Source organism: Gobius niger (genome assembly GCF_951799975.1).
Source record: "Gobius niger genome assembly, chromosome: 22".
NCBI lineage: Eukaryota > Metazoa > Chordata > Actinopteri > Gobiiformes > Gobiidae > Gobius > Gobius niger.
The window spans coordinates 9850653-9878292 of NC_136873.1; the positions used below are offsets into that span (position 1 = coordinate 9850653).

At 41.1% G+C, this 27640-nt stretch overlaps 1 protein-coding gene across 1 annotated transcript in view; it reads right to left on the reverse strand.

Moving 5' to 3' along the window:
• The window catches only part of LOC306981594 (NACHT, LRR and PYD domains-containing protein 3-like), a gene marked incomplete at its 5' end in the record, with an annotated part of 34872 nt that extends 17220 nt beyond the window's left edge, over positions 1-17652 (reverse strand). Inside the window, 9 exons of the mRNA XM_079581203.1 lie at positions 2355-2528; positions 5144-5320; positions 7654-7827; positions 7904-9348; positions 13817-14313; positions 14406-14491; positions 14882-14983; positions 17002-17100; positions 17600-17652. Coding sequence (XP_079437329.1) covers positions 2355-2528; positions 5144-5320; positions 7654-7827; positions 7904-9348; positions 13817-14313; positions 14406-14491; positions 14882-14983; positions 17002-17100; positions 17600-17652 — 2807 coding nt within the window. The remainder of the gene's footprint in view (positions 1-2354; positions 2529-5143; positions 5321-7653; positions 7828-7903; positions 9349-13816; positions 14314-14405; positions 14492-14881; positions 14984-17001; positions 17101-17599) is intronic.
• Between the last annotated feature and the right edge of the window lie 9988 nt (positions 17653-27640).

Genomic DNA, 27640 nt, shown 5'->3' on the forward strand with positions numbered 1-27640 from the left:
GAGACGTCCGGTACAGAAGAGCCCAGAAATGTGTTCAACAGGTTACTGAACTTTAGGGCTGGTTTTCTCTAAGTGAACGAAATATCCTCTTTTTTTATCTTTTTATTTTGAGCAATTTTACATTCATTTTATCTTCCAAAACTCATACAGTGTGGATGCTCAAAATGGAGTCGGCTGAAACAATAAGTTTATAAGTGCCGACCCCATGTTAAACTCACTACATTTACATAACATAATAGATTATATGGTTTATATTGAGTTTTGATTTCCTGAGCTGAACAGATACAGATTTAGTCGCTCCTACAGACTCCAAACTTGGACTTAATGTTGGAAGTTTTAATATATATTTCCCAATCTGATTTTTTTCAGCTTTGAATCCAAGAAAACAGGGCAAAATCTGAGCTTTTACAGATTTTTTCACTCATGATTAGCTCATTTAAGTCCTCAACAAAATCCCCTTTGAAAAAGTCTTAGTCACTAATGTATAAAAAAATACATTTCAATCTGGGTTAGTCCAATTTGAATTTGTCGCTGGAAATATCTATATTTTTGGCCATTTTTATTCACAAAAGGACTTATTTTTAAATGAAAATAAAATGTCAGAAAAATAGCGACACATTTTCCCTCATATTTATGATATTAATGTTCAGTTTCGATTTGATTTCTCTTAATTCAATTTTTTTTTCTATTCACCTGCCGTGTCTCACCTTAAACTCTTAAGCTCCACCGAAACTGAGCACATTTTCTCCATTTCAGCTTTACCCAAATCTAAAACCTTCTTAACCAGAGAGTTCACAGCCTATAGGCCAGAGTAAAGCCTCATTTGAAAGCTAAGGCCTAAGTTCTTTACTATGTTTTCCCTGTTTTTGTTCATCAGTTTCTTAACAGTAAAAAACAATGCTGCCAGAACGCTGCAAACCACAGAAAAAAAGGACGAAGCTTAGACGAGCACTTTAGGTCTTAGCTTTCAAATGAGTTCTTACTCTGTACTATAGGCTGTGAGCTCTCAGGTCAAGAAGCTTTTAGATTTGGGTAAAGCTGAGCTGGAGAAAGTGTACTGGGTTAAGACGGGGCTTAAGAGGTTCACAGCCCCTCCCTCTGCCTCTGGTCAGAGCGAGTCTCAGAAAGTGATGGGTGGAGTCGGTACAAAGAGCCGGCTCTTTTAAGTGAACGATGAGTTGCTTGTAATGAAGCTCCACATGCACCGCTCTGAGCTTCACTCGCCTCAGAGACAAAAGGAGAGAAAGGGAAGAGAATGGGGTCGAGGAGAGAGGAGCTGAACAATCTGCAGCTCAAATCAAGATCTCTACAAACTTCAAATCAATCCACAAGTAAACAATGTGTTCACACACAGCGATACGTCACAATGTGGGCCTTTTCCACTGAGCCCTTTACAAAAGCAGCAGTACAGGAGTCATGGCTAAAGCTTTGACTTCACTGATGTCTGGAGTGTCAGTCCACAACCATCACTGAAGTCACTCTGCAGCTCACAGACTGAGCAGGAATGGGGCGGAGCTGACACTGGCAGCAGAGGGACTAGAGGAGCCACTGGAAACACCAACTCAGGATTTAAAAAGTGCATTCATCAAACTAATACCAGGCATATTCAACTATAGTTCTGCCATCCACCAAACAACAATACAGACACTGTTAGACACAGCACAATAGCAAAGAAAAAAGAAAAACTAATGTTCTTTTTCATTTCTTTCTTTGTTGTTGTTTTGTTCAATGAGCAGAAGAATGGCTCATTTAACAAGCTACAAATGAAATGTCTGCTAAATGTGTGAAATTTAACCCCCCATAACATCACCCACGTCCTCGGTCTTGTTTGAGATGGAGCGCACGTGGTCTGTCCGCACATAGATCCACTGCTGTCACTTATTACTGTGTCACTTTATACACAATATGTAAATCCAATCCCTTTGTTCTATGTCAATTGTTATATTTACCTCTTATTAATTACATCTTATTTATTTTAATATTCTTATGCCTGCCCCTAAAGCCTTTATAGTTTAAAGTTTTATAGCTTATTTTTATCTAAACTCTGTTTTTTATGTTTTTATGTTTAATGTTGCACGTCAAAGTTGTGTTCTACTTTGAAAGAAAAAAAGAAAAGAAAGAAAGAAAGAAAAATTATATTATATTATAAGTTAAAAGCAAATAAGTAGGACAGAGGTAACGGAGCCCAAGTAACTCCCTGCTCAGCAGGAACTTGCACTGAAAAAAAAACTACAAGAAAAATCATTCATTGAAAAAGTGAGGGATCAGACCTGACCGTTCTGTGTCTAACTTCTATCTCTAGCCTGTTCTTCATACATTCATGTTTAAACCTGACACAGAGACAGTGAACTTACTTTAGAGTCTGCAGGCGACAGTCTGGTCTTTGGAGAAACACACACAGATGAGACACTCCTGAGTCAGACAGTTTGTTTTCCCTCAGGTCCAGGTAAGTGAGATGTGAGGGGTTGGACTTCAGAGCTGAGGCCAGAGAGGAACAGATGGTCTCTGACAAACCACAGCGAAACAACCTGAATAAAGAATAAATGAAGAGTTTAAAGTCCAGAGTAAACTCAGACGAGGCTATAAACACAACAGAACAGTCTGAGAGTCTTGTCAACAACAGACACAGGTTGGTGTAAACTCTGTAGATTCTCAGACTGTTCCTTCACTCAGAATCAGTCTGTTCAATATTTACATCCCATAAAAAGAGAGGTTCAGTTTTTATTTATTATTATAATGTTTCCAATCACAGCTTGATGTTTATTTGAGTGAGTTCTATATTGATGTGAAAGCGTGTGTTCAAAGGTTCCCTGTGGCCTGGTGTCTGCAGTGACAGGAGAATAGTTACTTTCCCTTTAAGGCCACACACGGCAGCTCAAAGTATTGGTTTTTCACACAGTGGTGGAAGTGGAGATTTTTAGCTCGTTTCCTCCTTTAACATCTGAGTTTTCATGTCAGAAACTAAGATGTGAAGCATCGTACCCGTATGTTTATTTATGACGTTTTGTCTGGAGGAGCTGGAGAAAACCCGGAAGTAACTCTAACATCGCGCTGCAAAAGCCGGGTTCCCTCACGCATTCATTCACAAATATTGGTATATTTTATATCCACGTGTCCTGAAGGCTCCACAGATGACGCTATAATCCAAATATGGGATTTTTCTTCAAGAGAGACGTCCGGTACAGAAGAGCCCAGACATGTGTTGAACAGGTTACTAAACTTTAGGGCTGGTTTTCTCTAAAATAGGTTTTTGTTTCCTTTTTGCATTTATGTAACAAAATATCCTATACTTTTAATCATTTTATTTAGAGCAATTTGACATTCATTTTATCTTCCAAAATTCATACAGTGTGGATGCTCAAAATGGAGTCGGCTGAAACAATAAGTTTATAAGTGCCGACCCCATGTTCAATTCACTACATTTACATAACATTATAGATTATAAGGTTTACATTGACTTTTGATTTCCGGAGCTGAACAGATACAGATTGAGTCGCTCCTACAGACTCCAAACTTGGACTTAATGTCGAAAGTTTTAATATCTAATTCCCAGTCTGATTTTTTTCAGCTCTGAATCCAAGAAAACACGGCAAAATCTGAGCTTCAGCTTTTAGGCTTTTCAGGTTTCTGATTAGCTACTCTTTATTTGATGAAATTTGGCTTCATATTCACAGAAAAAGATCAAAATTAGGAAATGGAAAAAAGCGGAGCTCTTATGAAGCATATGATGCGAAACGCGACATCGTAACGCGGAAATACACAAAGTCATGACTTTTCTTTCACACTTGACAGAAACTGTAACAAGTACAACATATAACAGACTCTCAGATGTCCAGAGGCTCCTGGTTAAAGTTTATGAACTTTGTGCAGCCGAGAGTGCCTTCTCTCTGCACAGTCCAGTCAGAAAGAAGCTGCAGGCACTGAGCGCACAGGCCAGAGGCGGATCAGAGAAGAGGGCTCAGTGGGCAGGGCCCCACATACAAACACACCCCAGCATTAAAAAAACAAAATAAAATCTAATTCTGTCTCAGTGAGAGCAGAACAGCACAAAATGTAAGTTAATATACATGTATTTCAATCTTGGTGAGGAGTATAACCATTCAATCTAACACAATTATTGAACAAAAAAAAGCAAAAGGCATAAAGTTATAGTTTACTGTGATTAAATAAAACGGTCACATTCTATTTAATCACAATAAACTACCGCCCCGGGATCTCGCTAATGGTCGGTGCCTTTGTGGCTCTTCACAGGATCAAGGTTGAATGAAAATTTCGGCTCTTGGTCTCTGACTAGTTGGCCACCCCTGCACTAATGTATAAAAAAATACATTTAAATCTGGGTCTGTCCATTTTGAATTTGTCGCTAAAAACATCTGTGTCTTTGGCCATTTTTATTCACAAAATGACTTATTTTTTAATGAAAATAAAATGATCGAAAATCAGTGATACTTTTTTCCCTCATATTCGTGATATTAATGTTCAGTTTATATTGGATTTCTCTTAATTCAATTTTTTATTTTTTTTCATCCACCGTGTCCCGCCTTAAACCCTTAAGTTCCACTGTAACCGAGCACATTTTCTCAAGTTCAGCTTTACCCAAATCTAAAAGCGTCTTGACCAGAGAGCTCACAGCCTATAGGCCAGAGTAACACCTCATTTGAAAGCTAAGGCCTAAGTTCTTTACTATGTTTTCCTTATTTTTGTTCATCACAGTTTCTTTACACTAAAAAACAATGCTGCAAAAACGCTACAAAAAGGCAACAAAAACAACTAAAACTTGACCACAGAAAAAAAGGAAGAAACGTTTAATGTTGTACGTCTCACCAAGAAAAAGTCCTAGTTTGTGAACCTGTTTACAAAAACGGCAATAAAAAACTATTGATTCTGATTCCCATGTGCACAAATGAACAATGTGTGTTCTACTTTTAAAGAAAAATTAAATACACGTCTATAAGTAAAGAGCAAAAAGTAGGAAAGAGGTAACGGAGCCTAAGTAGCTCCCTGCTCAGCAGGAACTTGCACTGAAAAAATCATTCATTGTAAAAGTGAGGGATCAGACCTGACCGTTCTGTGTCTAAATTCTATCTCTAGCGTGTTCTTCATACATTCATGTTTAAACCCGACACAGAGACAGTGAACTTACCTTAGAGTCTGCAGGCGACAGTCTGGGCTTTGAAGAAAACCACACAGATGAGACACTCCTGAGTCAGACAGGTCTTTGTTATCACTCAGGTGCAGCTCAGTGAGATGTGAGGGGTTGGACTTCAGAGCTGAGGCCAGAGAGGAACAGCTGATCTCTGACAAACCACAGTCACTAAACCTGAATAAAGAATAAATGAAGTGGTTAAAGTCCAGGGTAAACTCAGATGAGGCTATAAACACAACAGAACAGTCTGAGAGTCTTGTCAACAATAGACACAGAGGTCGGTGTAAACTCTGTAGATTCTCAGACAGTTCCTTCACTCAGAGTCAGTCTGTTCAATATTTACATCCCATAAAAAGAGAGGTTCAGTTTTTATTTAGTCTTATAATGTTTCCAATCACAGCTTGATGTTTATTTGAGTCAGTTCTATATTGATGTGAAAGCGTGTGTTCAAAGGTTCCCTGTGGCCTGGTGTCTGCAGTGACAAGAGAATAGTTACTGTCCCTTTAAGGCCACACACGGCAGCTCAAAGTATTGGTTTTTCACACAGTGGTGGAAGTGGAGATTTTTAGCTCATTTCCTGCTTTAACATCTGAGTTTTCATGTCAGAAACTAAGATGTGAAGCATCGTATCCGTATGTTTATTTATGACGTTTTGTCTGGAGGAGCTGGAGATAACCCGGAAGTAACTCTAACATCGCGCTGCAAAAGCCGGGTTCCCTCACGCATTCATTCACACATATTGGTATATTTTATATCCACGTGTCCTGAAGGCTCCACAGATGACGCTATAATCCAAATATGGGATTTTTCTTCATGAGAGACGTCCGGTACAGAAGAGCCCAGAAATGTGTTGAACAGGTTATTGAACTTTAGGGCAAAATGACAGAAAATTAGAAATACATTTTCCTTCTTTTTTTTTATTTATCTGCCGTGTCTCACCTTGAAGTCTTAAGCTTCGCCGTATCCGAGAACATTTTCTCCAGTTCAGCTTTACCCAAATCTAAAACCTTCTTAACCAGAGAGCTCACAGTCTATAGACCAAAGTAACACCTCATTTGAAAGCTAAGGCCTAAGAACTACGTTTTCCTTGTTCTTGTTCATCAGTTTCTTTACACTAAAAAACAATGCTGCCAAAACGCTACAAAAAAGCAACAAAAACAACTAAAATTTGACCACAGAAAAAAAAGAAGAAGCTTAGACGAGCACTTTAGGTCTTAGCTTTCAAATGAGGCCTTACTGTGGCCTACAGGCTGTGAGCGCTCAGGTTAAGAAGCTTTTAGATTTGGGTAAAGCTGAGCTGGAGAAAGTGTTCTGGGTTAAGGCGGGGCTTAAGAGGTTCACAGCCCCTCCCTCTGCCTCTGGTCAGAGCGAGTCTCAGAAAGTGATGGGTGGAGTCGGTACAAAGAGCCGGCTCTTTTAAGTGAACGATGAGTTACTTGTAATGAAGCTCCACATGCACCGCTCTGAGCTTCACTCGCCTCAGAGACAAAAGGAGGGAAAGGGAAGAGAATGAGAGCTGACACTGGCAGCAGAGGGACTAGAGGAGCCACTGGAAACACCAACTCAGGATTTAAAAAGTGCATTCATCAAACTAATACCAGGTATATTCAAATATAGTTCTGCCATCCACCAAACTACAACACAGACACTGTAAGACACAGCCCAATAGCAAAGAAAAAGAAGTAGAAGAAGAAAAGAAAATCTAGTGGTCTTTTTATTGTTGTTAAATGTGTGTAAATGTAAACTGTATAATGTAGCGCACGTCTCTAATGTGGACGAGCACCATGTGACAGTAGCTCCCCTTCTGATTGGCTCTGGCTTCTTCTCTGTAGAAATGAATCCCTCAAATGCAGAAGGGGACTCTGAATCAGCTCCTGCTGTGGCTGGAGGCGGAAACTCTAAACTTTAGTCTCAATCAACCCATTAATGACAATTGGACTCAGTGAAACTGCTTTAACAGCGTGACCTCGCTCCCAAAACTCCACTGACAAATCCACCAGATCTGTGATCTAAGGAACTTATTCATTTACTCCTTTAAGATACTGAGAAGAGTGGCTATAATTACTGTTTGATTGTGTCGCCTTAAATACGAATCGGTTGTTTTTTTTATAGTTGTTTATTGTATTTTTGTGATTGTCTGAGGTAAACACTAAACAGACGTGTGTTTGCAGTAAATGCTACGCAGTAAGAAAATGATGGTATATGCTGGTGAAGTTTTGTACAGACTGTTGATTAATTTTGTGTCATTTCCTTTATTACCATATTATTGATATGAATGTGAATGATAATGAGTTGAGGTTTGTTTACAGGTAAACTGGTAAACAAACTGTCCGACGGATTTACCTAAAAACTGGATTGAACTCTTAAAAGGATTTATGGAAAAGAGACGCTAAAAAATGGACTGAGATGGGCGTGAGGTCTGTAGAGCACTTCCTGTTTAAAGAGGAATGTGGGAGGAGCTCAGAGACAGAAAAACAAACAAACAAATAAACAAACACAACACTGACCTGAGAGAGGAGAGTTGACAGTGAGGACTCTTCAGTCCAGAACACAGCGCAGACACTGAGGAGTCACTCAGACTATTATTACTCAGATCCAGCTCTCTGAGATGGGAGGAGCTGCAGCTCAGCGCTGACGCCACCACTTCACAGTGAAGCTTTGAGAGTCCACAGTCTCTAAACCTGTAACAGATGTTAGAGTCACATGTGTGTGATTAAAACGTGTGAGTGAAGCTTCTGTCTGTGACTGAGGACTCACACAGCCTTCCTGCAGTTCCTCACCGCTGGGACCAGTCTCAGTCGACCCTTTGGAGATGTTTGGTACTTCTGTAGGTCCAGCTCCTCCAGGACCTGCTCTGACATCTGCAGCATGTAGGCCAGAGCCGAGCACTGGATCTCAGACAGTTCCTCCTTAGATCCACCTCCAGACTTCAGGAAGTCCTGGATCTGCTGCTGCACAGACTGGTCCTTCAGCTCCATCAGACAGTGGAAGATGTTGATGCTTCTGTCAGGAGAGACTTCCTCTGAGCTCATCTCTTTAAGGTTTTTAATGACTTCTGTGATTTCTGATTGGTCCATTGGACTCAGCAAAGCTCCTAAAAGTCTGTGGTTGGACTCCAGACTGAGGCCATGAAGGAACCGCACAAACAGGTCCAGGTGGCCGTTTGGACTCTTGCGGGACTTTTCAAGAGACTGTTTGAGAAACTCCCTCATATTTAGTTCTGGGATGGTCCAGTTGTTTCCTACTAAACTTTTCTTTCTGCTTCGGACTTTCAGAAACTTCCTGACCACCTCCTGGTTGTTCTCAAAGCAGTGGTGAAGGTAAACGGCTGCCAGAAACTCCTGCACGCTCAGGTGGATGAAGCAGTAGACTGACTGGTTGAAGACACTCTCTCGTTTGAAGATCTCAGTGCAGAGTCCGGAGTAGACCGAGGCCTCGCTCAGGTCCAGACCCACCTGCTTCAGGTCTTTTTGGTAGAACATGATGTTTCCTGTCTGCAGATGCTCAAAGGCCAGTCTCCCCAGCTTCAGGAGCAGCTCTGTGTCGGCCTCTGTCAGCGTCTGTCCACTCTCCTCCTGCTCCTCTGGATCCTCCTCAGGCCTGACCTCCTGGACACCAGACTTCCTGAAGCTCTTCTTCTCTGGACCTTCCTCACGTCCGGGTTCTAACTTCCTCTTCCTCTGCAGCAATTTGTACTTCTTCTTCCTGTGCGTCTGCACCAACAGGAAGTGTGCGTACATGTCTGTGAGGGTCTGGGGCAGTGGTCCGCTCTGATGGCTTCTCAACACGTGGTCCAGGACTGTGGAGGTGATCCAGCAGAAGACTGGGATCTGGCTCATGTTGTGGAGGCTGCGGGAGGTTCTGAGGTGGGACAGGACTGTTTGAAGCTGCTCTTCATCTGAGAACCTCTTCCTGAAGTACTGCTCCTTCTGTGGGTCAGTGATGAAGCCCCTGACCTCCGTGACCCTGTGCACGCACCGCGCTGGGATCTGATGGGCCGCCGCTGGGCGGGAGGTGATCCATATAAGGGCGTGAGGAAGCAGAGCGCCTCTGATGAGGTTCACCAACAGTACGCCCACCTCTGACCTCTGTGTGACCTCAGAGATGAGCTCACAGCTGAAGTCCAGAGACAGTCTGCTCTCGTCGAGGCCGTCAAAGATGAACAGGAGTTTACAGACGGACAGAGTGTGGGCTGTGAGCATCTGTGGGGCAGAGAAACATTTAAGGCTCAGTCACACATGTTTGTTTGGAGCTGCTTTGATTTAGGACTAAAGTGTAAACGTTGTTTTGGGCTGATAAGGCTCAGTTACACAGAACACTTAAGGTCAAACAAAACCTCCTGAAAACAGAATGTCCGTCTCACCAGGAGGAGGCGCTGTGACATGAATAAGTGTCAGTTTAAAGGAAAAGTTTCTCCGTGATCTGTAACATGTAAGTCTTAAACAGAAATGTAGAAGGATGAGATATTAGCCATGACTTTACTATTATAACTTATTTACTTATTATTATTAGATTTTATTAGACGTCTGTACGAGTTCATTTCGAGCTAAATCACTGTTAACTTGGTGCAGTATCACCGCTGTAGGACATGGCTCTATCTTCTAAAATATTACTACAGTCTGCACATGTGAAAGGATTAACTTTAAATCAGACTCAGTTCACATTCACATGGCTACAACTGCCCAAGTGAACTGTATCGACACAGCCTTTTAAACAAGCTCTTACTGGACAGATAGGAGTCACATCAGCCCAGATGAGCCACAGCTGTGAGTGAACTGTCCTCCAGTTTGTTTCAATCACATGTTGCAGCTGTGAAAACACTGTATTTCCTTAACCCTTAATAACACCTTTAAAAACTTGCGTTAAGGGAGCTTCGACACAAAAATGTGCCTGTAAATTTAAAGAGCTATAACTCAATGACGGAACTCAAACTTTTATTTTTATTTTGAAGGTCTGACTGTCCTCTTTTCATACATATAAAGATATTATAACTTTATGAACATTTCAACCCTTCAAATGCCAACTGTCTGACCCAAAGTTGCACTAGTGCACTTTAAAAAAACACAAAAAATTAAATATCTTAAAATTTTCCAGAGCAAAATTGTAAATTTCTGTTCTGGCTGATGTGGCCTGATGTGTGTGTAATATGACCCGAAGGATTTGTTCGTTAAAATTTGTTTATGTAGCGGAGATTTTAGTAAAAAACTAAGGGAGCTTCGACACAAAAATGTGCTTGATACTTTAGAGAGCTATAACTCAATGAAGGAACAATATTTTTCAAACTTTTTTGTTTCATTTTGGAGGCTGACCTCTCTTCTTGTCATACATATAAAAATATTCAAACTTTTAAAATATTAGAAGCCTTTCATTGCCAACTTTCAATCGTAAAGTCACTAAAAATGTATTGCCATTGTGGCCCCATTCATTTACATGGTCCATAGACTTACATTGTAATCCCCATTTTTCAAAACGCTTTTAAAAAACAGATTAAAAATTTAATTTAAAACTTCTGCATATTTTCTGAACCTTGAGGCTTCAAACTAACGCCCTGACACAGTTTTTTCACCATGAGGTCATTTTTACCTAGTTTGGCAAGAGGAAGAACATGCCTGTTATTTCCAATATTAGTACAGTCATAGAGAACATAAACACCTGCATTACTTCATTGTTACTGAATCTTTCCCTTCATTTTGTGAGTTTGTGCATCAGAGTGAGTCTGTGGAAGTGTTTAGGAAGGGGAAAGACAGAGTTAGAGGTTTTTGAACTGGTATTTGGACAAAAAATATTGGAATTCTACAGTCGTCTCCATGCCCCCTGTAAACAGCTGGTCATCAAGTCTGATAGTCTTTATTTTCCTCTGTAAATGTTCCTTGTTTTTGTACAAATACCAGTTCAAAAACCTCTAACTCTGTCTTGCCTCTTCCTAAACACTTCCACAGACTCACTCTGATGCAGAAAGTCACAAAATAAAGGGAAAGATTCAGTAACAATGAAGTAATGCAGTTGTTTCTGTTATTTACGACCGTTTACGGATATTGTAAATAACAGCCATTTTCTTTCTCTTGTCAAAATAGGTAAAAATGACCTCATGGTGAAAAAACTGTGTCAGGGCGTTAGTTTGAAGCCTCAAGGTTCAGAAAATATGCAGAAGTTTGAAATTAAATGTTTAATCTGTTTTATAGAAGCGTTTTGAAAAATGGTGATTATGATGTAAGTCTGTGGAGTCAAAGGGCCACAATGGAAATCCACTTTAGTGACTTTGCGACAGAAAGTTGGCAATGAAAGGGTTCAAATATTTTAAAAGTTGTATTATTTTTATATGCATGACAAGAGGAGAAGTCAACCTCAAAATTAAAAAAGAAAAACTTTTAAAAATATTGTTTTTTCATTTTTTTATAGCTCTCTAAAGTGAAAAGCACATTTTTGTGTGGAAGCTCCCACAATGCAACATGTTAAACTAAAATCGCCGCTACATGAACACATTTCAGCTTAAAAACAAATCCTTCAGGTCATTTCACACAGACATCAGGCCACATCAGCCAGACCAGACATTTCCCATTTTGGATTTGAAATGTTAAAACATATAATTTTTTGTGTTTTTGGAGCATGCGCTGTAGCAACTTTGGGTCATTTGGCAATGAAAGGGTTAAAACATTATGAAAGTTATACTATTTTTATATGTGTGCAAAGAGGAGAGTCAGACCATCAAAATAAAGAAAAGTAATAAGAAATATTGTTCCTTCATGGAGTTATAGCTCTAAAGTTTCAAGTACATTTTTGTGTCGAAGCTCCCTTAACGTGAGTATTTTGTTATGAGTGTTTACATTCGGTAAAAATCCAAATGACATCAAATTATTTTAGACCAAAAAATCCACCCCCTGGGGAAGTTTCACCCAATTGGCTTTAAAAATGTAGGAGTTATGCAAAAAATAAAAGTCCAAAAGAACAACAATGTTCTTGGGTGTAATGAAGGGTTAACCTTCCCTTTGTCACTCACTTTGGTCACATTTCTAAAGGTTTCAGGGCGTGGTTTGAGCAAACTTTGGCCTCCATGATCCGACATAAAACAGTGACATTCTTGGAAACAGCTAAGAGTTATTCACTATGAGTTTATTGTAACCCGCATTTCCTGAAGCAGTTTTAATTTTGCGGGTCTGCTTCCCGTACAGCCACAGCCCCGTTTCCTTATACCTGTGGGGTTAATCCCAGGTCACTTCCTCCTCCCCACTACTCCCTGTGACTGTGGCTGGTGGCATGTGGTTTTGGGAGCTAAGGCTACTACTAGCGCCGATTCCACCCTGATCTACGCTCATACGCTCAATACGCTCAGATTGACACTCCTATAATGGGTGAGTTTTAAAGTTCGAAGCGGTTTATAAATGATGGCGTGATGTTTACAAATACATTGTTTAACAGCATCACGCTTGTGATGACCGTTCGAGCCCCACACCTTCAAACCTCTCGGGCTGGGACCACTTCTACCCGAGTATCTTAGATAGTCTTCAACGGTGAGTTTCCGACACAAACTCGGTTTATTATTTACGTTTATAGCGAGTGATTTTAAGTTACATTTTGCGGTTTTGATTGCGTGATCCAAGCCTCGCTACCGCTCCCGTTCCAAGCTCCTTTGAGCCTCCTTGATTGTTTACGTTTGTTTATGTGCTGTGCTTGCGCGCAAAGCACCGCTTCTAGAGCTTAATCCGTGACATTATTTAACTTAATATTTAAGCCGAATGAAACGGAACAGTTTCTTTTACTAGAAGCGACCCTTGGTTTTGCGCTTTTGCACCGGTTTTGTGCGCGCTTGAGATTTCTAATTATAGCATTAAAGCGGCTATGAGTTTCCGCTTTATTTGCTTTTTGACTTTTGACGTAGCTACGTGTTTTTTTCCTATTGTTGCGCAACTTTATGAGAATCTGCTTGAGTATTTTAATCCCTACTCAAGTAATATACTTTATTCTTGGATATCTTGAGTATGTTGAAACTTTGAAGTGCACTTGATTTGTGAAATGGTTTTCTAATGTAATGAGACCGTATTGTAAACTATTTAGCTGTTAAATAGTTGTATTCTATGTAAAATATCTGTAAAATCTACAGAGTTAATGTGGATAATTTAGCTTAATGATACATATGCTCATTTGTTTCATTTCGACCTTTCCAGGTCGGGTTTTTTGTAAAGGACTGAACCAACCAATCCACCCTTTTTGAATCGCAACCTTTCAACTTTCTCCTCTTGATGGCGAGCTATTGACCTACCAAAGTGGTAGGAATAATCGAACCTGAACTGAACTGAAAACTCAAAGAAAAACAACCTCTTTGAAGTGCATTCTGCACCACATTGTTTTGTTTTTGTATTTGTGTGTATTGTTTTGTAATTATATCTGACCTATCAATAATATATATACACTTTCATAACCTCCTATATTTATTATTATATACCGTATACATATATATATTGAATACACTATTATATTGAAAACTATACATATTCAATACATTTTTTTGAAACGTTCCTCCTGTATATGTGTTTTATTCACACACTCTGGCTCCGTGGCCGAATCTTCTTCTGGCACAGTCAACCCTTCTAGTCATAAAGCGTTACATTATTCATATTCATCAAGTTGTGACTAACTCCTCAGAAAGTAGAGCTTTGTATAAATGAGAGTGACCTGTGGATCCAGCGCTGGATGGAACACTTGGATCAGCTCCATCAGACTGTAGCGCCCCCTTCTGACCAGGTTCATCTCTCTGAAGGACAGTGGCACCACCAGCTGCAGCTCCTGGTTCTCAGAGCCCTGGGCCCAGTCCAGACAGAACTTCAGGACTGAGAAGGTCTTCCCCACTCCAGCCACGCCCACAGTCAGCACGGCTCTGATGGAGCCCTGCTGCAGCGCCCCCTGCTGCTGCTCAGGGGGCAGAGCTTTAAAGATGTCCTGGCACCTGATGGTGATCTCCTGAACATGCTTCTTCTTGGACTGTGTCTCCAGACTCCTCTCCTCAGGTTGGGCTCTGGCCTCTTCACTGAGGCCCTCTGTGATGTACAGCTCAGTGAAGATGCTGTTCAGAAGAGTTCTATCTCCTGCTCCTTCACTTCCCTCTGTCACACTCTCACATCTGCTGCTCAGGCTCTGCTTATGCTCCTTCAGAACCTTGTGGAGACCTTCACCTGGACACAGAGGAGGAGACACCTGTTAATGTTGATGAACAGGTCTCTTATTCCCTGCTGTAGTTGATGAGTCTCAGACTGATTAGACTTACCTGGTGCAGGGCCTTGAACCCCCTGATAATGACCTTCTCCTCCGTCTGGACTCTGAGGCCGGGCGTCCAGCACTGACTCTGTTTCTCTGTGGACAAAGACAGAGATGCTTTGAGTGAACAAGTCAGGCTTTAAAAAGCTTTGGACATTAAGGTCCTTGTGAAACAGAACTCAGCACAGATAAAGGTTTCTAAACAAACTGTCCCTCTGCATTAGGCTCTGTCTGCCCAGAGGAGCAATAGATCTGATGGTTTCCTCTCCATGTTCTGCAGGACTGAGCGCTTTAGGAGATCCTTTATCTCTGCTGTTATTCCATCTCATAATGATCACTGTTCATGTAAATGTGTGGAGGGTTTAAACTTTATATATACTTTATATTTCTCTCATATTTTGAAGACAGCGCTGGAGGCCCGTGTGAGCCCAGGAACAAAAACACTTTGGAGCTGCTGATGTTCAGTCTGTGAGGTTTGTTTCTTACCGGGAGTCTGGAGGAGCAGGTTCATGACTGAAGTTTATAATCGCGTATTTAGACGAGTCACTCTTCAGGGACAGAGCAGACACTGAGGCTGGAGATCTGCCTCTGTGGAGAAAAGATGATGGTCAGTTCGTCAGTCTTTTAAAACACCTGAAATGCCGGACTGAGATCAGGTTAATGTCTAAATTTTGCTCATTTTTACTTTTAAAACAAACTGTTTGTGCCTTGCCTTGGATATCTACAGCTAGAGCAAGAGTTTCTGTAACAATGGCAAATCAACAGATGGATCAACAGAATCAGTGCAGCCTCGGGTTTTTTACATGCAGCTCCTTCCTCTGGCTCTCACCAGCGCCACCAAGAGGCTGCTCCCTCGTGCTCATCGTGCTGCAGCATCACAGCTTTATTTACATTTATCCACTTTTATGGAGGAGCTAGACTGCTGGTGTTGTTATACTAAAGCTCTTCAGTCACAGGGCTTTGCTTCACGCTTCAGAAATTTGGACCATTTTAGTTTAGTTTAATTTATTTGAGCAAATACATTTACCTGATTTACAAATACACATATACAACCAGTCACAGATGCTCAAAAGGAGTCGGCGGAGGCAAGAAGCTTATGAGCGCCTGCCCCACATTCAACATAATAAACGTTTACCATTTACAGAAATACAAGAGGACTGTCTCCACAACCAAGAAGAAGTTTGCACATATAAGGAAAATGAAATTACATGAGTGGAACGCATAGACTCCATAGCTAGCATTTCCTATTAGATACTAAACAAGTAACAAGAAGATAAGGAAATAAGAAAATTCATGTATTCGATTTTCCAAACCCAGGCTCATACAACTGCGTTTAAGATTTACATTTATGCTATAGCATATATCAGGAAAAGGAGAATTATGAATTATGATCATACAAAACAGATTAATTAGATTATATTATTAATATTTAAATGTTATTACCATCATTATAAATTATTTGTTTTTATTATTTTTGATGACATCCTAGATATTGCGAATAAATATTATAATATTACAATATTGTACTATTTTACAGGCATATTTAATATTCCGAAATTAAGTGGGATCTTTTTTACTAAACACTGAGATCCTGCTAAAAACAATTGTTGTCATTGCTATTGCCACTACAATATCTTTATGTACAAGTGTTGGTTGTTTTATTTTAATTTATTTATTTATTTATTTATTTATTTTTTTGCCCTATATAGTGTGGTGCATTAAAAGCCAGGGTGTGGAGTGGGCCAGTTAGGAAAGGGCAGTAGCCCCAACCAACAAGCCCTCCCCCAGCTGCCCTCACTAGTGGACTGTGTTGTTGAGGTGTTGGATCCAAGCTGTGAAATGCTTTAAAAGACGAGGTTTTATGAGTCTGCTGGGCAGGGAGGAGCCTCCCAGACCAGCAGAACCACATCTCGCCTGCCCTGGTTGACTTCTAAATATATTGAGCAGCAATATCAATGACATCGTTTGCAAGGTCTGTTACTATGTCTCAGTAGTAAAATTTCACAGATCTCCAGGAGTAATTCAAGAGAAATTTTGGTTGTCAACCATCAGCGTAGGTCTTAAAGATAATGGCTTTTAGTTCTCTTTTAAAAAGATATACATTTTTAGCACTTTTTAAATTGTCATCTAGATTATTCCATAGGCTCACACCTCTATGTGTAATGGTCTGTTTTTTCAGGGTGGTACGAACGCACTGTACCTTTAGATTGAGTGGTCCTCTCAAATTGTATTTCCCATCTCTGTTATTAAACATTTTTTGGAAATTGCTTGGAAGTAAGTTATGTCTTGCTTTATATACTATTATTAGCGTTTTAAATTTGACGAAATCTTCGAGTTTCAGAATTTGCGATCTAAGGAACAGTGCATTTGTATTGTCCCTGAAACCAGCATGATTCACTATTCTAATGGCTCTTTTTTGAAGCCTATAGACAGTCATCAGCTGGGTCTTGTAGGTGTTTCCCCAGACCTCAGTGCAATAGTTCATGTAAGGAAGAACAAGTGCACCATTAATTACGCACCTTCCCCCATATTTCAGGTCTGATTCCAGTCCCTAACAGGAGAAGGTTAGACGACACCACTGACTCTACATTGAGTTTGTTTCTTACCGTGAGTCTGGAGCAGGGTCAGGACTGAAGTTTATAATCGCGTATTTAGACGAGTCACTCTTCAGGGACAGAGCGGACACTGAGGCTGGAGATCTGCCTCTGTGGAGAAAAGATGATGGTCAGTTCGTCAGTCTTTTAAAACACCTGAAATGCCGGACTGAGATCAGGTTAATGTCTATTTTTTGCTCATTTTTACTTTTAAAACAAACTGTTTGTGCCTTGCCTTGGATATCTACAGCTAGAGCAAGAGTTTCTGTAACAATGGCAAATCAACAGATGGATCAACAGAATCAGTGCAGCCTCGGGTTTTTTACATGCAGCTCCTTCCTCTGACTCTCACCAGCGCCACCAAGAGGCTGCTCCCTCGTGCTCATCGTGCTGCAGCATCACAGCTTTATTTACATTTATCCACTTTTATGCAGGAGCTAGACTGCTGGTGTTGTTATACTAAAGCTCTTCAGTCACAGGGCTTTGCTTCACGCTTCAGAAATTTGGACCATTAATTACGCACCTTCCCCCATATTTCAGGTCTGATTCCAGTCCCTAACAGGAGAGGGTTAGACGACACCACTGACTCTACATTGAGTTTGTTTCTTACCGTGAGTCTGGAGCAGGGTCAGGACTGAAGTTTGGGACGTCGCCTTTAGACATGTCACTCTTCAAGGACACATGACTGTAAACTGAAGCTGTGGATCTGTGTGTGGAGAGAAAACGATCTGAAAATAATGTGTTTTTACGGTTAAAGTCGATAAGAAACGACTGAACTCACTTTGTCCCATCGAGCTGTGGCTCAGTGCTGCCCTCTGGAGGCTTTGCTTTTCCTTCTGCCATTTCCTCTGAGTCTCTTCCTGGGAGAGAGTCAGAACCGTTAAACACAGAGAGCACCCGGTTCACCACAAGGGTGCGTTCTGTCTCCACTTTTGTTTATTTTGTACATGGACGAATGCAGAAGCTCCCACGAGCACAGCTGCCTGGTAACATTTTCAGATGATACAGCGCTGTTGTCTCGTCTCTGTGGTGAGGAATCAGGTCATGGAGATGCCCTTATTGAGTTTATTTCTTGGTGCGACATAAACTTCTTGGACCTGAATGTTGCTAAGACAAAATAAATTGTGGTCAATTTCTGAAGGAAAAAGGTTCCTGTGTCTGAGAGCGTTGTACACAATGAAAATGAGGAAATTGTGACTTTTTACAAATACCTTGGCTCTGTTTTTGATGAGAGGTTAAAATTTGATGTGAACACGGCTGCCCTTGTAAAATTCGTTAACAAAGAATTTACCTTTTACACAAACTAATTTCTTTCTCTGTCTTTCCCACAATTCTGGTGCGGTTCGATGAAGCATTTATTGAGAGCCTTCTGTGTTTTTCTTTTGTCCGCTGGTTTAAAAACCTCTCACTCGCAGACAAAAATAGTCTGAATGAAGTTGTAAAAACCTGCTCTAAAATCATTGGAGTTCAGTTGAGGGATCTGTCTGTTTTCTGTGACCAGCAGATATCTACGAAAGCCAAGACAATCCTTGCTTCACCAGAGCATGTCCTATATGGTGACTTCTCCTTGTTGCCTTCAGGGCGTCGATTTGCCATGCGGTAAGAGGAACTGCTATATGAAATCTTTTGTCCCGGAGGCCATACGACTCCTGAACTCTCCTTGATTTCATTTTGAGGTTGTCACCTGCCTGTGTTTCAGACAGACTGTATCTATGTGTGAGCTCCACTTGCTCGCTTGGTTGTATGTGGTTTGTGTGGCTGTTTTTTATATTTATGTTTTCTGCTCTAAAGGAATTGCACCATGTGGGATAAATAAAGTTTACTTAACTGAACTGAACTGAACTGAACTGAACTGAAGAACTTCCCTGGCTCTCCTCTGTTTCCCCTGATCCTCTGAAACGGTGACGCGCCTCCTGGGTTTGTTTCAGAGCGTGGTGACCTGCACTGGTCAGGCCCCCCCCCAGCTCCCTCCCCTCCACAACAGGCTTCCACCACCTCCTCGTTTGTCCCTGTGAACGCTGTGTTTGTTTCTACCTGTGACTGGACGAACAGGAAACAGCGGCTCTGCTCGACTGCACTCCTCAGCTCACTCCTTCACACGCACTTTAACTCCTCACAGGTTCAGACACGTATTTCCTCTGACTGTTTATAAGAAGCATTTCAATGTTACACTGATACAGCACTAATAACACACTCATTATGATCCACTGAACAGCTCTGTTTGTGACACACAGACTTAGTTCAGAGGTTTGGGGACCCCTGGGGGAACTCCAGGACCGACCAGGGACCAGGGAATCATTTCAGATTGAAAAAAAGGGAGAAAGTGAACAGTGAAAGGAAAAGCTATATTTTGCAGTAAAATGATTTGAGAGAATTGTAGGTTTATTTTGAACACAGCATTGTCTTCTCACTCGCACTTTTAAGTGATTGCTTTCTAAATAAACTGTCCCCAACACAAGAAAGGTTGGGAACCACTGACTTAGTGCGCACATTTTCCTCTCGCAGTTTTTTCAAATGTTGGAACTGGGCCTCATTCACGGCACATTCTGACGTTAATGACGTCCTTGGAAGGTTTTTGTCATTCACAAAACGTGTTCTTACCTGAAAGAACAGTCAGGATGACTCGTATGAACAAACAAGTGTCACGACACGACACAACATGTTCTTACATTAATGCCGCCTTAATCTCTTCTCTCTCCCCCTCACTTCTCCTTCTCCTCCCCTTTCTCTCCTCTCTCTGCCTAATCTGCCTGTTGTGTCTCAGCTGAAAGTTTCCTGTGACTCGCAGCTTAAATGTGTTCTAATCTATAACGATGAGTGTGTGAACTGTAGCTCTGTCTGATTCCAAAGCCTCACCTGAGTGTGGGCTCTGAAGCGTCTCCTCTTCCTCCGTCCGACTCTCCCTGGTTTCTGCTCGGTTTGGATATTACCGGACCGTCCCGTGATCTCCCCTTCAGCCGCACCTTTCTGACACTGCAGCGGGAACACACACTCTTTACCTGAGTCACATGACCAGCCCCGCCCTCTGTCACCGCAGCACACATTTAACCCTTAAGGAACACAGGGGAAACTATTACATTTAGAGATATCAATGTGACACTTCTGCTGAACATTACTGATACAGCTCTGATCCAAATGTTCATGTAAATCACCATCTCCAGGTTTATTGTTTCTTTGTTGGTTCCTGCAGGCAAATGAGTCTGCAGAAGGGAATGCAGCCGTCCACAACGTGTCAAATACACAGTCAGAGCAATATAAAGGAGCTTCTACACCGTCTTCAAGGAGAAAGACACCAGTTTGACTTTGGTCCATCTCAGTAATGGTCATGGACTCTTCAATGGTCAGGGTTAGAGCCGTTTCTTTTGGACGTTTGGACGAGACAAAGGGTTGTTTTTCTGTGAAATGAAACTGTTTTTCTTTGAGCTTCGCATAAAAGCTGTGTCAAAATTCCAGAATCAGCTCCATGTATTTATTTATGGTCCAGCCCTGGTCATGTGACTCATAAAACACATGTTAAAGAACACGCCACTCCGGATCGCAGTCTTGGGCTCATTTGCATCCGTCGTCCCACACTCGCTCTCTCAAACGCACTCTCACTCGTCCAGGCCTATTGTACATGTTTTTAGTGGTACTTTACTTTTACTTGAGTCATGACACAGTTGGAATGAGCTGATGTGTGACTGATTCACTCCCTGTTTTCAAATGTCTCTTGAAAACATATTTTTTCCCGTTTGGCGTTTGACCCCCTGCCTGGGGAGTCGACTCTTACTGCGCTCGGTCTTGTCTTTACTCATGTCATTGTTTTATGTTTTGTGCAAAGTGGGATTGGCAGTTGGCTTATCCTCTTTTTACTCGTTTTTCCTCGTTTATACTCATTTTTCTTCTATTTATCCCCTTTATCCTTATTCATCCTCTTTATACTTGTTTATTTATCCCCTTTATCCTCATTCATCCTCTTTATACTCGTTTATCCTCTTTATCCTCACTCATCCTCTTTATACTTGTTCATCCTCATTGAATCCGAATTATACTCGTTTATCCTCTTTATCCTCATTCATCCTCTTTGTACTTGTTTATCCTCTGTATACTCATTTATACTTGTTTATCCTCTGTATACTCATTTATACTTGTTTATCCTCTTCATACTCGTTTATCCTCTTTTTTACTATTTTTTCCTCATTTATCCTCTTCATTCTCATTCATCCTTGTTTATCCTCATTTATTCTTCTTGTAGCCTCATTTATACTCGTCAACCTCATTTATCCTCGTTTATCCTCATTTCTCCTTGTTTATCCTCTATTGCCACATTTATCCTATTCAACCTCATTTATCCTCATTTATTCTTGTTTATCTTCATTTATCCTCATTTATCCTCTTCAAACTCATTTATCCTCTATAGCTACATATATTGTCTTCAACCTCATGTATCCACTTTATCTTCATTTATCCTCTTTAACACTGTGCTGATCAGGACCAGAGTACCATGGTCACTCTGGATAAAATGACCCTGGTGCTCCAATTACGCTGTGCTGATAAAGGGCCAGAGTACCATGGTCACTCTGGATAAAATGACCCTGGTGCTCCACTTCCACTGTGCAGATAAAGGACCAGAGTACCATGGTCACTCTGGATAAAATGACCCTGGTGCTCCACTTCCACTGTGCTGATACAGGACCAGAGTACCAGGGTCACTCTGGATAAAATGACCCTGGTGCTCCACTTCCACTGTGCTGATATAGGACCAGAGTACCATGGTCACTCTGAATGAAATGACCCTGGTGCTCCACTTCCACTGTGCTGATAAAGGGCCAGAGTACCATGGTCACTCTGGATAAAATTACCCTGGTGATCCACTTCCACTGTGCTGATATAGGGCCAGAGTACCATGGTCACTCTGAATGAAATGACCCTGGTGCTCCACTTCCACTGTGCTGATACAGGGTCAGAGTACCATGGTCACTCTGGATAAAATGACCCTGGTGCTCCAATTACGCTGTGCTGATACAGGACCAGAGTACCATGGTCACTCTGGATAAAATGACCCTGGTACTCCAAGTTCCACTGTGCTGATACAGGGCCAGAGTACCATGGTCACTCTGGATAAAATGACCCTGGTGCTCCACTTCCACTGTGCTGATACAGGGCCAGAGTACCATGGTCACTCTGGATAAAATGACCCTGGTGCTGCACTTCCACTGTGCATATATAGGACCAGAGTACCATGGTCACTCTGGATAAAATGACCCTGGTGCTCCACTTCCACTGTGCTGATACAGGGCCAGAGTACCATGGTCACTCTGGATAAAATGACCCTGGTGCTGCACTTCCACTGTGCATATATAGGACCAGAGTACCATGGTCACTCTGGATAAAATGACCCTGGTGCTCCACTTACACTGTGCTGATACAGGACCAAATTCCAGAATCAGCTCCATGTATTTATTTATGGTCCAGCCCTGGTCATGTGACTCATAAAACACAAGTTAAAGAACACGCCACTCCGGATCGCAGTCTTGGGCTCATTTGCATCCGTCGTCCAACGCTCGCTCTCTCAAACGCACTCTCACTCGTCCGGGCCTATTGTACATGTTTTTAGTAGCACTTTACTTTTACTTGAGTCATGACACAGTTGGAATGAGCTGCCTTTAAAGATCAGACTGACTGATTCACTCCCTGTTTTCAAATGTCTCCTGAAAACATATTTTTTCCCGTTTGGCGTTTGACCCCCTGCCTGGGGAGTCGACTCTTACTGCGCTCGGTCTTGTCTTTATTCATGTCATTGTTTTATGTTTTGTCCATTTATCCGCTTTATCCTCATTTATCCTCTTCAACCTTATCCTCATTTATCCTCTATTGCCTCATTTATCCTCTCTATCCTCATTTATCCTCTATAGCCTCATTTATCCTCTTTATCCTCATTTATCCTCTTCAACCTCATTCATCCTCTTTATACTTGTTTATCCTTTTTATCTTCATTTATCTTTGTTCATCTTCAACCTCATTTATCCTCATTAAACCTCTTTTGTCCTCCTTTATCCTCTGTATCCTCTTCTGGTTCTCATCTTCCTTAACCTCATTTAAGGCGAAAAACTGCAGGTGAATAGGGAAAATAAATAAATGTAGAGATGTCAATTTGAAACTTTTGCTGAACATCACAGATATAAATATGAGAAAAAATGTATTGCACTTTTTCTGTAATTTTATGTTTTCACATAAAAATAAGGCATTTTCCGCATTAAAATGGCCAAAATTGCCTATATTTTGGGCAACAAAATCAAAATAATGAATTGAGCCAGATTAAAATTAATGTTTTTTTTTTATTGACAAATTAGTAACTAAGATTTTTTCAGAGGGGATTTAGGATATTTTGTTTAGTTTTTCAATAAAATAATCATCAGTGAAAAAATCTGTAAAAACTCAAATTCCGCCTGTTTTTTGTATTTAAAGTTGAATAAATCAGGCTAGGAATTAGATATTAAAAAATCTGTCTGAAAAAACCTTCAAAATATTGTTAGGTCTCAGACTGTAAAGTGTGGAGTCTGTGGGAGCTTCTATAAGGGCTCAGGCTCTGCCCGAGTGCGGCTTCTCTCATTCAGAGAAAACCAGCCCTGAAGTTTTGTAACAACTGCGCATGCTCGGCCCGTTCTTAAACATTTCCGCACCAGGGGCCTTGAAGAAAGAATAATACCATATTTGGGTGAAAGCGTCATCACGAGGACCCGTAGCAGGACACGTGGATGTAAAATCTGTCAATATTTATGTATGAAAACCCGCTTGAAAGACGGACTTTCTACGCGGCGCAGCAGCTATTTCATAAAATAAACATCATGCGGGTGAGTTTTGTCATTTTTATATCTGACATGAAAATCAAGATGTAAAGGGAGGAAAATAGATAAAAATCTCCACTTTGACCACTATGTGAAAAATCAATACTTTCACCTGCCGTGTCTCGCCTTAATACTGTTTTATCCTCTTTATACTGGTTTGTTGTGAAATGTGACCACAGTACAAGATCAAACCAGCAGGTGGCGCACACAGCAAACCTTTTATAAAGTTATCTCTGAGGGGAGTTTAAAATACTTTATGACTTTTTACTTTTAGGGGAATAATATTTCAGCCCATTTGTTGAGTCTGGTGAAAGTTTCCATTCCAGCTCATCCTCATCACCGACATTATATTTTTCACAGGAGTCATTTCAAAACTGACCGTGGTACTCAGATATCGGCCATGGTAAAAAAAAAAAAACACCTGAATGTCACAGGATTGGAGTACCAAGGTCTCTTGAAAAAATGACTTTGGTACTCCCATTACAGCTACTCCACTTCCACTGTGCTGATACAAGATCAGAGTACAAGGGTCACTGAATAAAATGACCGTGGTACTAAAAGTTCCACTGTGCTGATAGAGGACCAGAGTACCAGGGTCCACTCTGAATAAAATGACCCTGGTACTCCAAGTTCCACTGTGCTGATACAGGACCAGAGTACCAGGGTCCACTCTGAATAAAATGACCCTGGTACTCCAAGTTCCACTGTGCTGATACAGGACCAGAGTACTAGGGTCCACTCTGAATAAAATGACCCTGGTACTCCAAGTTCCACTGTGCTGATAGAGGACCAGAGTACCAGGGTCCACTCTGAATAAAATGACCCTGGTACTCCAAGTTCCACTGTGCTCATACAGGACCAGAGTACCAGGGTCACTCTGAATACACACACACACCTTTTCTTAGAAACAAATTTGTAAACTTGCGTTTCTCTTGATTTTTTTGTACCTTTATTTAACCGCTTAACCCTCGCCTTAACCAAGTGCCTTTTGTGAAGTTAAGCTTTACCCAAATCTATAAGGTTACAGCCTAGGCCAGAGAAACACCTCATTTGAAAGCTAAGCTTATTGACTAATACAAACCTTTTTTGCTTTTTTGTCTTGCGTTTTCATCAAATGGTAAATGGTAAATGGTCTCAACTTATATAGCGCTTTTCCACCTAGATTAGGCACTCAAAGCGCTTTACAGCAAGGATCCACTCACCCATTCATACACCAATGTACACAGACACTGTGACACAAATTCATTTTACACATTTTTATCGTGTTTCTGTCACATTATCTTCACTTTTTTCATCTCATTTTTGTGGTTGTTTTGATGATTTTAAAGCAGCTTTTAGATTTGGGTAAAGCCAAACTGGAAACAAATGTGCTCTTTTCAGGTGGGGGTCAGAGGTTAACCAGGAAAGCCCCACTGAGATGAAGAATCTCTTTTTCAGGGGAGTCCTGGCCCCAGAGGCGGGTAGTGCTCAGTTACATTTACTCGAGTACATGTACTTGAGTCACTCTTTGAAGAAATTGTTCTTCTTAAGGTCAGCTCACACTACATGACTTTTATGCCCGATTTCGCTCTAATTCTCAGTCGTGCCGAGTCTTCTCGAGTCGCGTCTAGTCGAAGGCGGTCACACAGAGTCGGGTCGTGTAGTTTGGGGGGGGGCACGACTGGACTGACGTTGGAATCGTGTAGTGTGGGCGGTAGAAAGACGCGACTAGACTCCAGTCGTAGGAAATTAAACATGCTTGATTTTTAAGCCTGGTTTTGGACGCACGGGAGAAACGTGGGTGATTTTACCGACACAAATGTGAATGACAGAGAGATATAAAGACATAAAAACACCGCCGCGCCTCCTTTTTTCACGTCTCTGTTAAACCAGCGGCACAAACAACTCATTTCATTTCACGGCCACAGCCCCACACACGAAACAGCACAACTTTATATAACCCAAAAGTTCACGACAACCACCTTTTCCAGCTACATTTCAACCACGAACAGAGTTTAGCGGCACTTACTGAGTTTGGAGACGAACTGTTTAGCTTCACCTCCCGCTAACGGCTGCTAACGGCGGCTAGCCTCTCCCCGCTACCTCCGCTCGCCTCTCTCCGCTTTCTCCTCCGTCTCCTCCATCCTGAGGTCGACGCCCGTCTCCTTTTCTTATTAAATCCACTGAAACACGTCCCGCTTCTTCCTGTCGCCAAGTTTTATCTCCATTTGACAGAACTATAGCCCAGTTGAAGCTTCGTAGTAGCATTAAGCTAGCGCTGCGGTGTTGTGACATTGTTGACACCGTTGACCAATCGGGACACACACGTTATCCCGCGCTCACAAACACAGGCCTGTCTTTGCGGATTTGGGGTCAGTTTTGAAGCCGTAGAGAGGACAGACGCGCTGTGTTATAAAACATCAGCTGTTTGTCAGAATCGTGAGTCGCTCTGACGATTCTCAGTCGTTCAGTGTGAACCCCCAGACGTTCTATAATCACACTGAATCCAGTCGTGTAGTGGACCCCCCGTTCTATATAAAATCGTTTATGACTAGAAAAGTCGTGTAGTGTGTGCTGACCTTTAGAGTCATTTTATTACACAGCACTTTTTCCTTCTACTTGAGTCAAATTCTAATGAAGTTTCTGTTTGTTATAGGGTCAAAATAACAGATACTTTCTCCCAGGGGCAACTGACCACATGTCCTAGACTCTGGACGAGGACACAAGGGCCCCCGGTCTGGACTCTCACTTTTCTCCTGAACCTCTTGTCCCGCCTTAACCCAGCTTTACCCAAATCTAAAAGCTCCAAAGACAAGAAATCAAAATAGTCACGAAACTAGGTTGAAACTGGAACAAAACTGTAACAGAAAAACAACAAAAACAAGTCGAAAAACAATGAGAAAACCCACACACAAAAAACAGACAAAAACACAACAACAAAGCAATGATAAAAAATCACAAAACAAAACAAAAAAGTGATGAAAACACAATAGTGACAAAAACATGACGAGAAACAAAACAACGCAGTGAAAAAAGTAAGGGAAAAAATCCTCTTTAACCTCATTTATCCTCATTTTCCTCGTTTATCCTCTTTAACCTATTTTTCCCCATGTATCCGGCACGACCAAGTGAACCACTAAAAAAAAGAAAAAGAGGATGAAATTGGAACCAAAATGCTCCGAAAAACCAACAAAAACGGGACAAAAAAACGTGGTGAAAACATGACAAAAAGAAAAGAAAAATGCAATGAAAAAGCAACAAAATCATGACAGAAATGTGACAAAAATGCGGCAACAATGTGTCAAAAAGTCACCTTTGTAAATCTTAGCTTTCAAATGAGCTGTTACACTGTTGCTCTGCAGTTGAGAAGTTTTTAGATTTGGGTAAAGCTGAACTGGAGGTTAAAGTGGGGGTACGAGGTTCAAATATGTGTCTTTGGAAGTTACTTTTACTTGAGTACATATTTGTGTCACTACTTCTTGCGTGTACTCGAGTAAAATGATTTCAAAGTAAAGTTACTCTAACGACAAAAAAATGACAAAAATCTAGCAGAAAAAAATTACACAAATCCAGCAGAAAAAAGACAAAAAAACAGCCAAAAAAGTGACAAAAATCTACCAAAAAATGACAAAAATCTACCAAAAAATGACAAAAATCTACCAAAAAATAACAAAAATACAGCAAAAAAAAAGACAAAAATCTACCAAAAAATGACAAAAATCTACCAAAAAAGTGACAAAAATCTACCTCCTCTGATTGTAACTGACCCCAGAGGTGGTCGGGTCGCTACAATATATACTCAAGTAACAGGAACTTTACTCAAGTAGAAGTAGAAAGTAGAGACC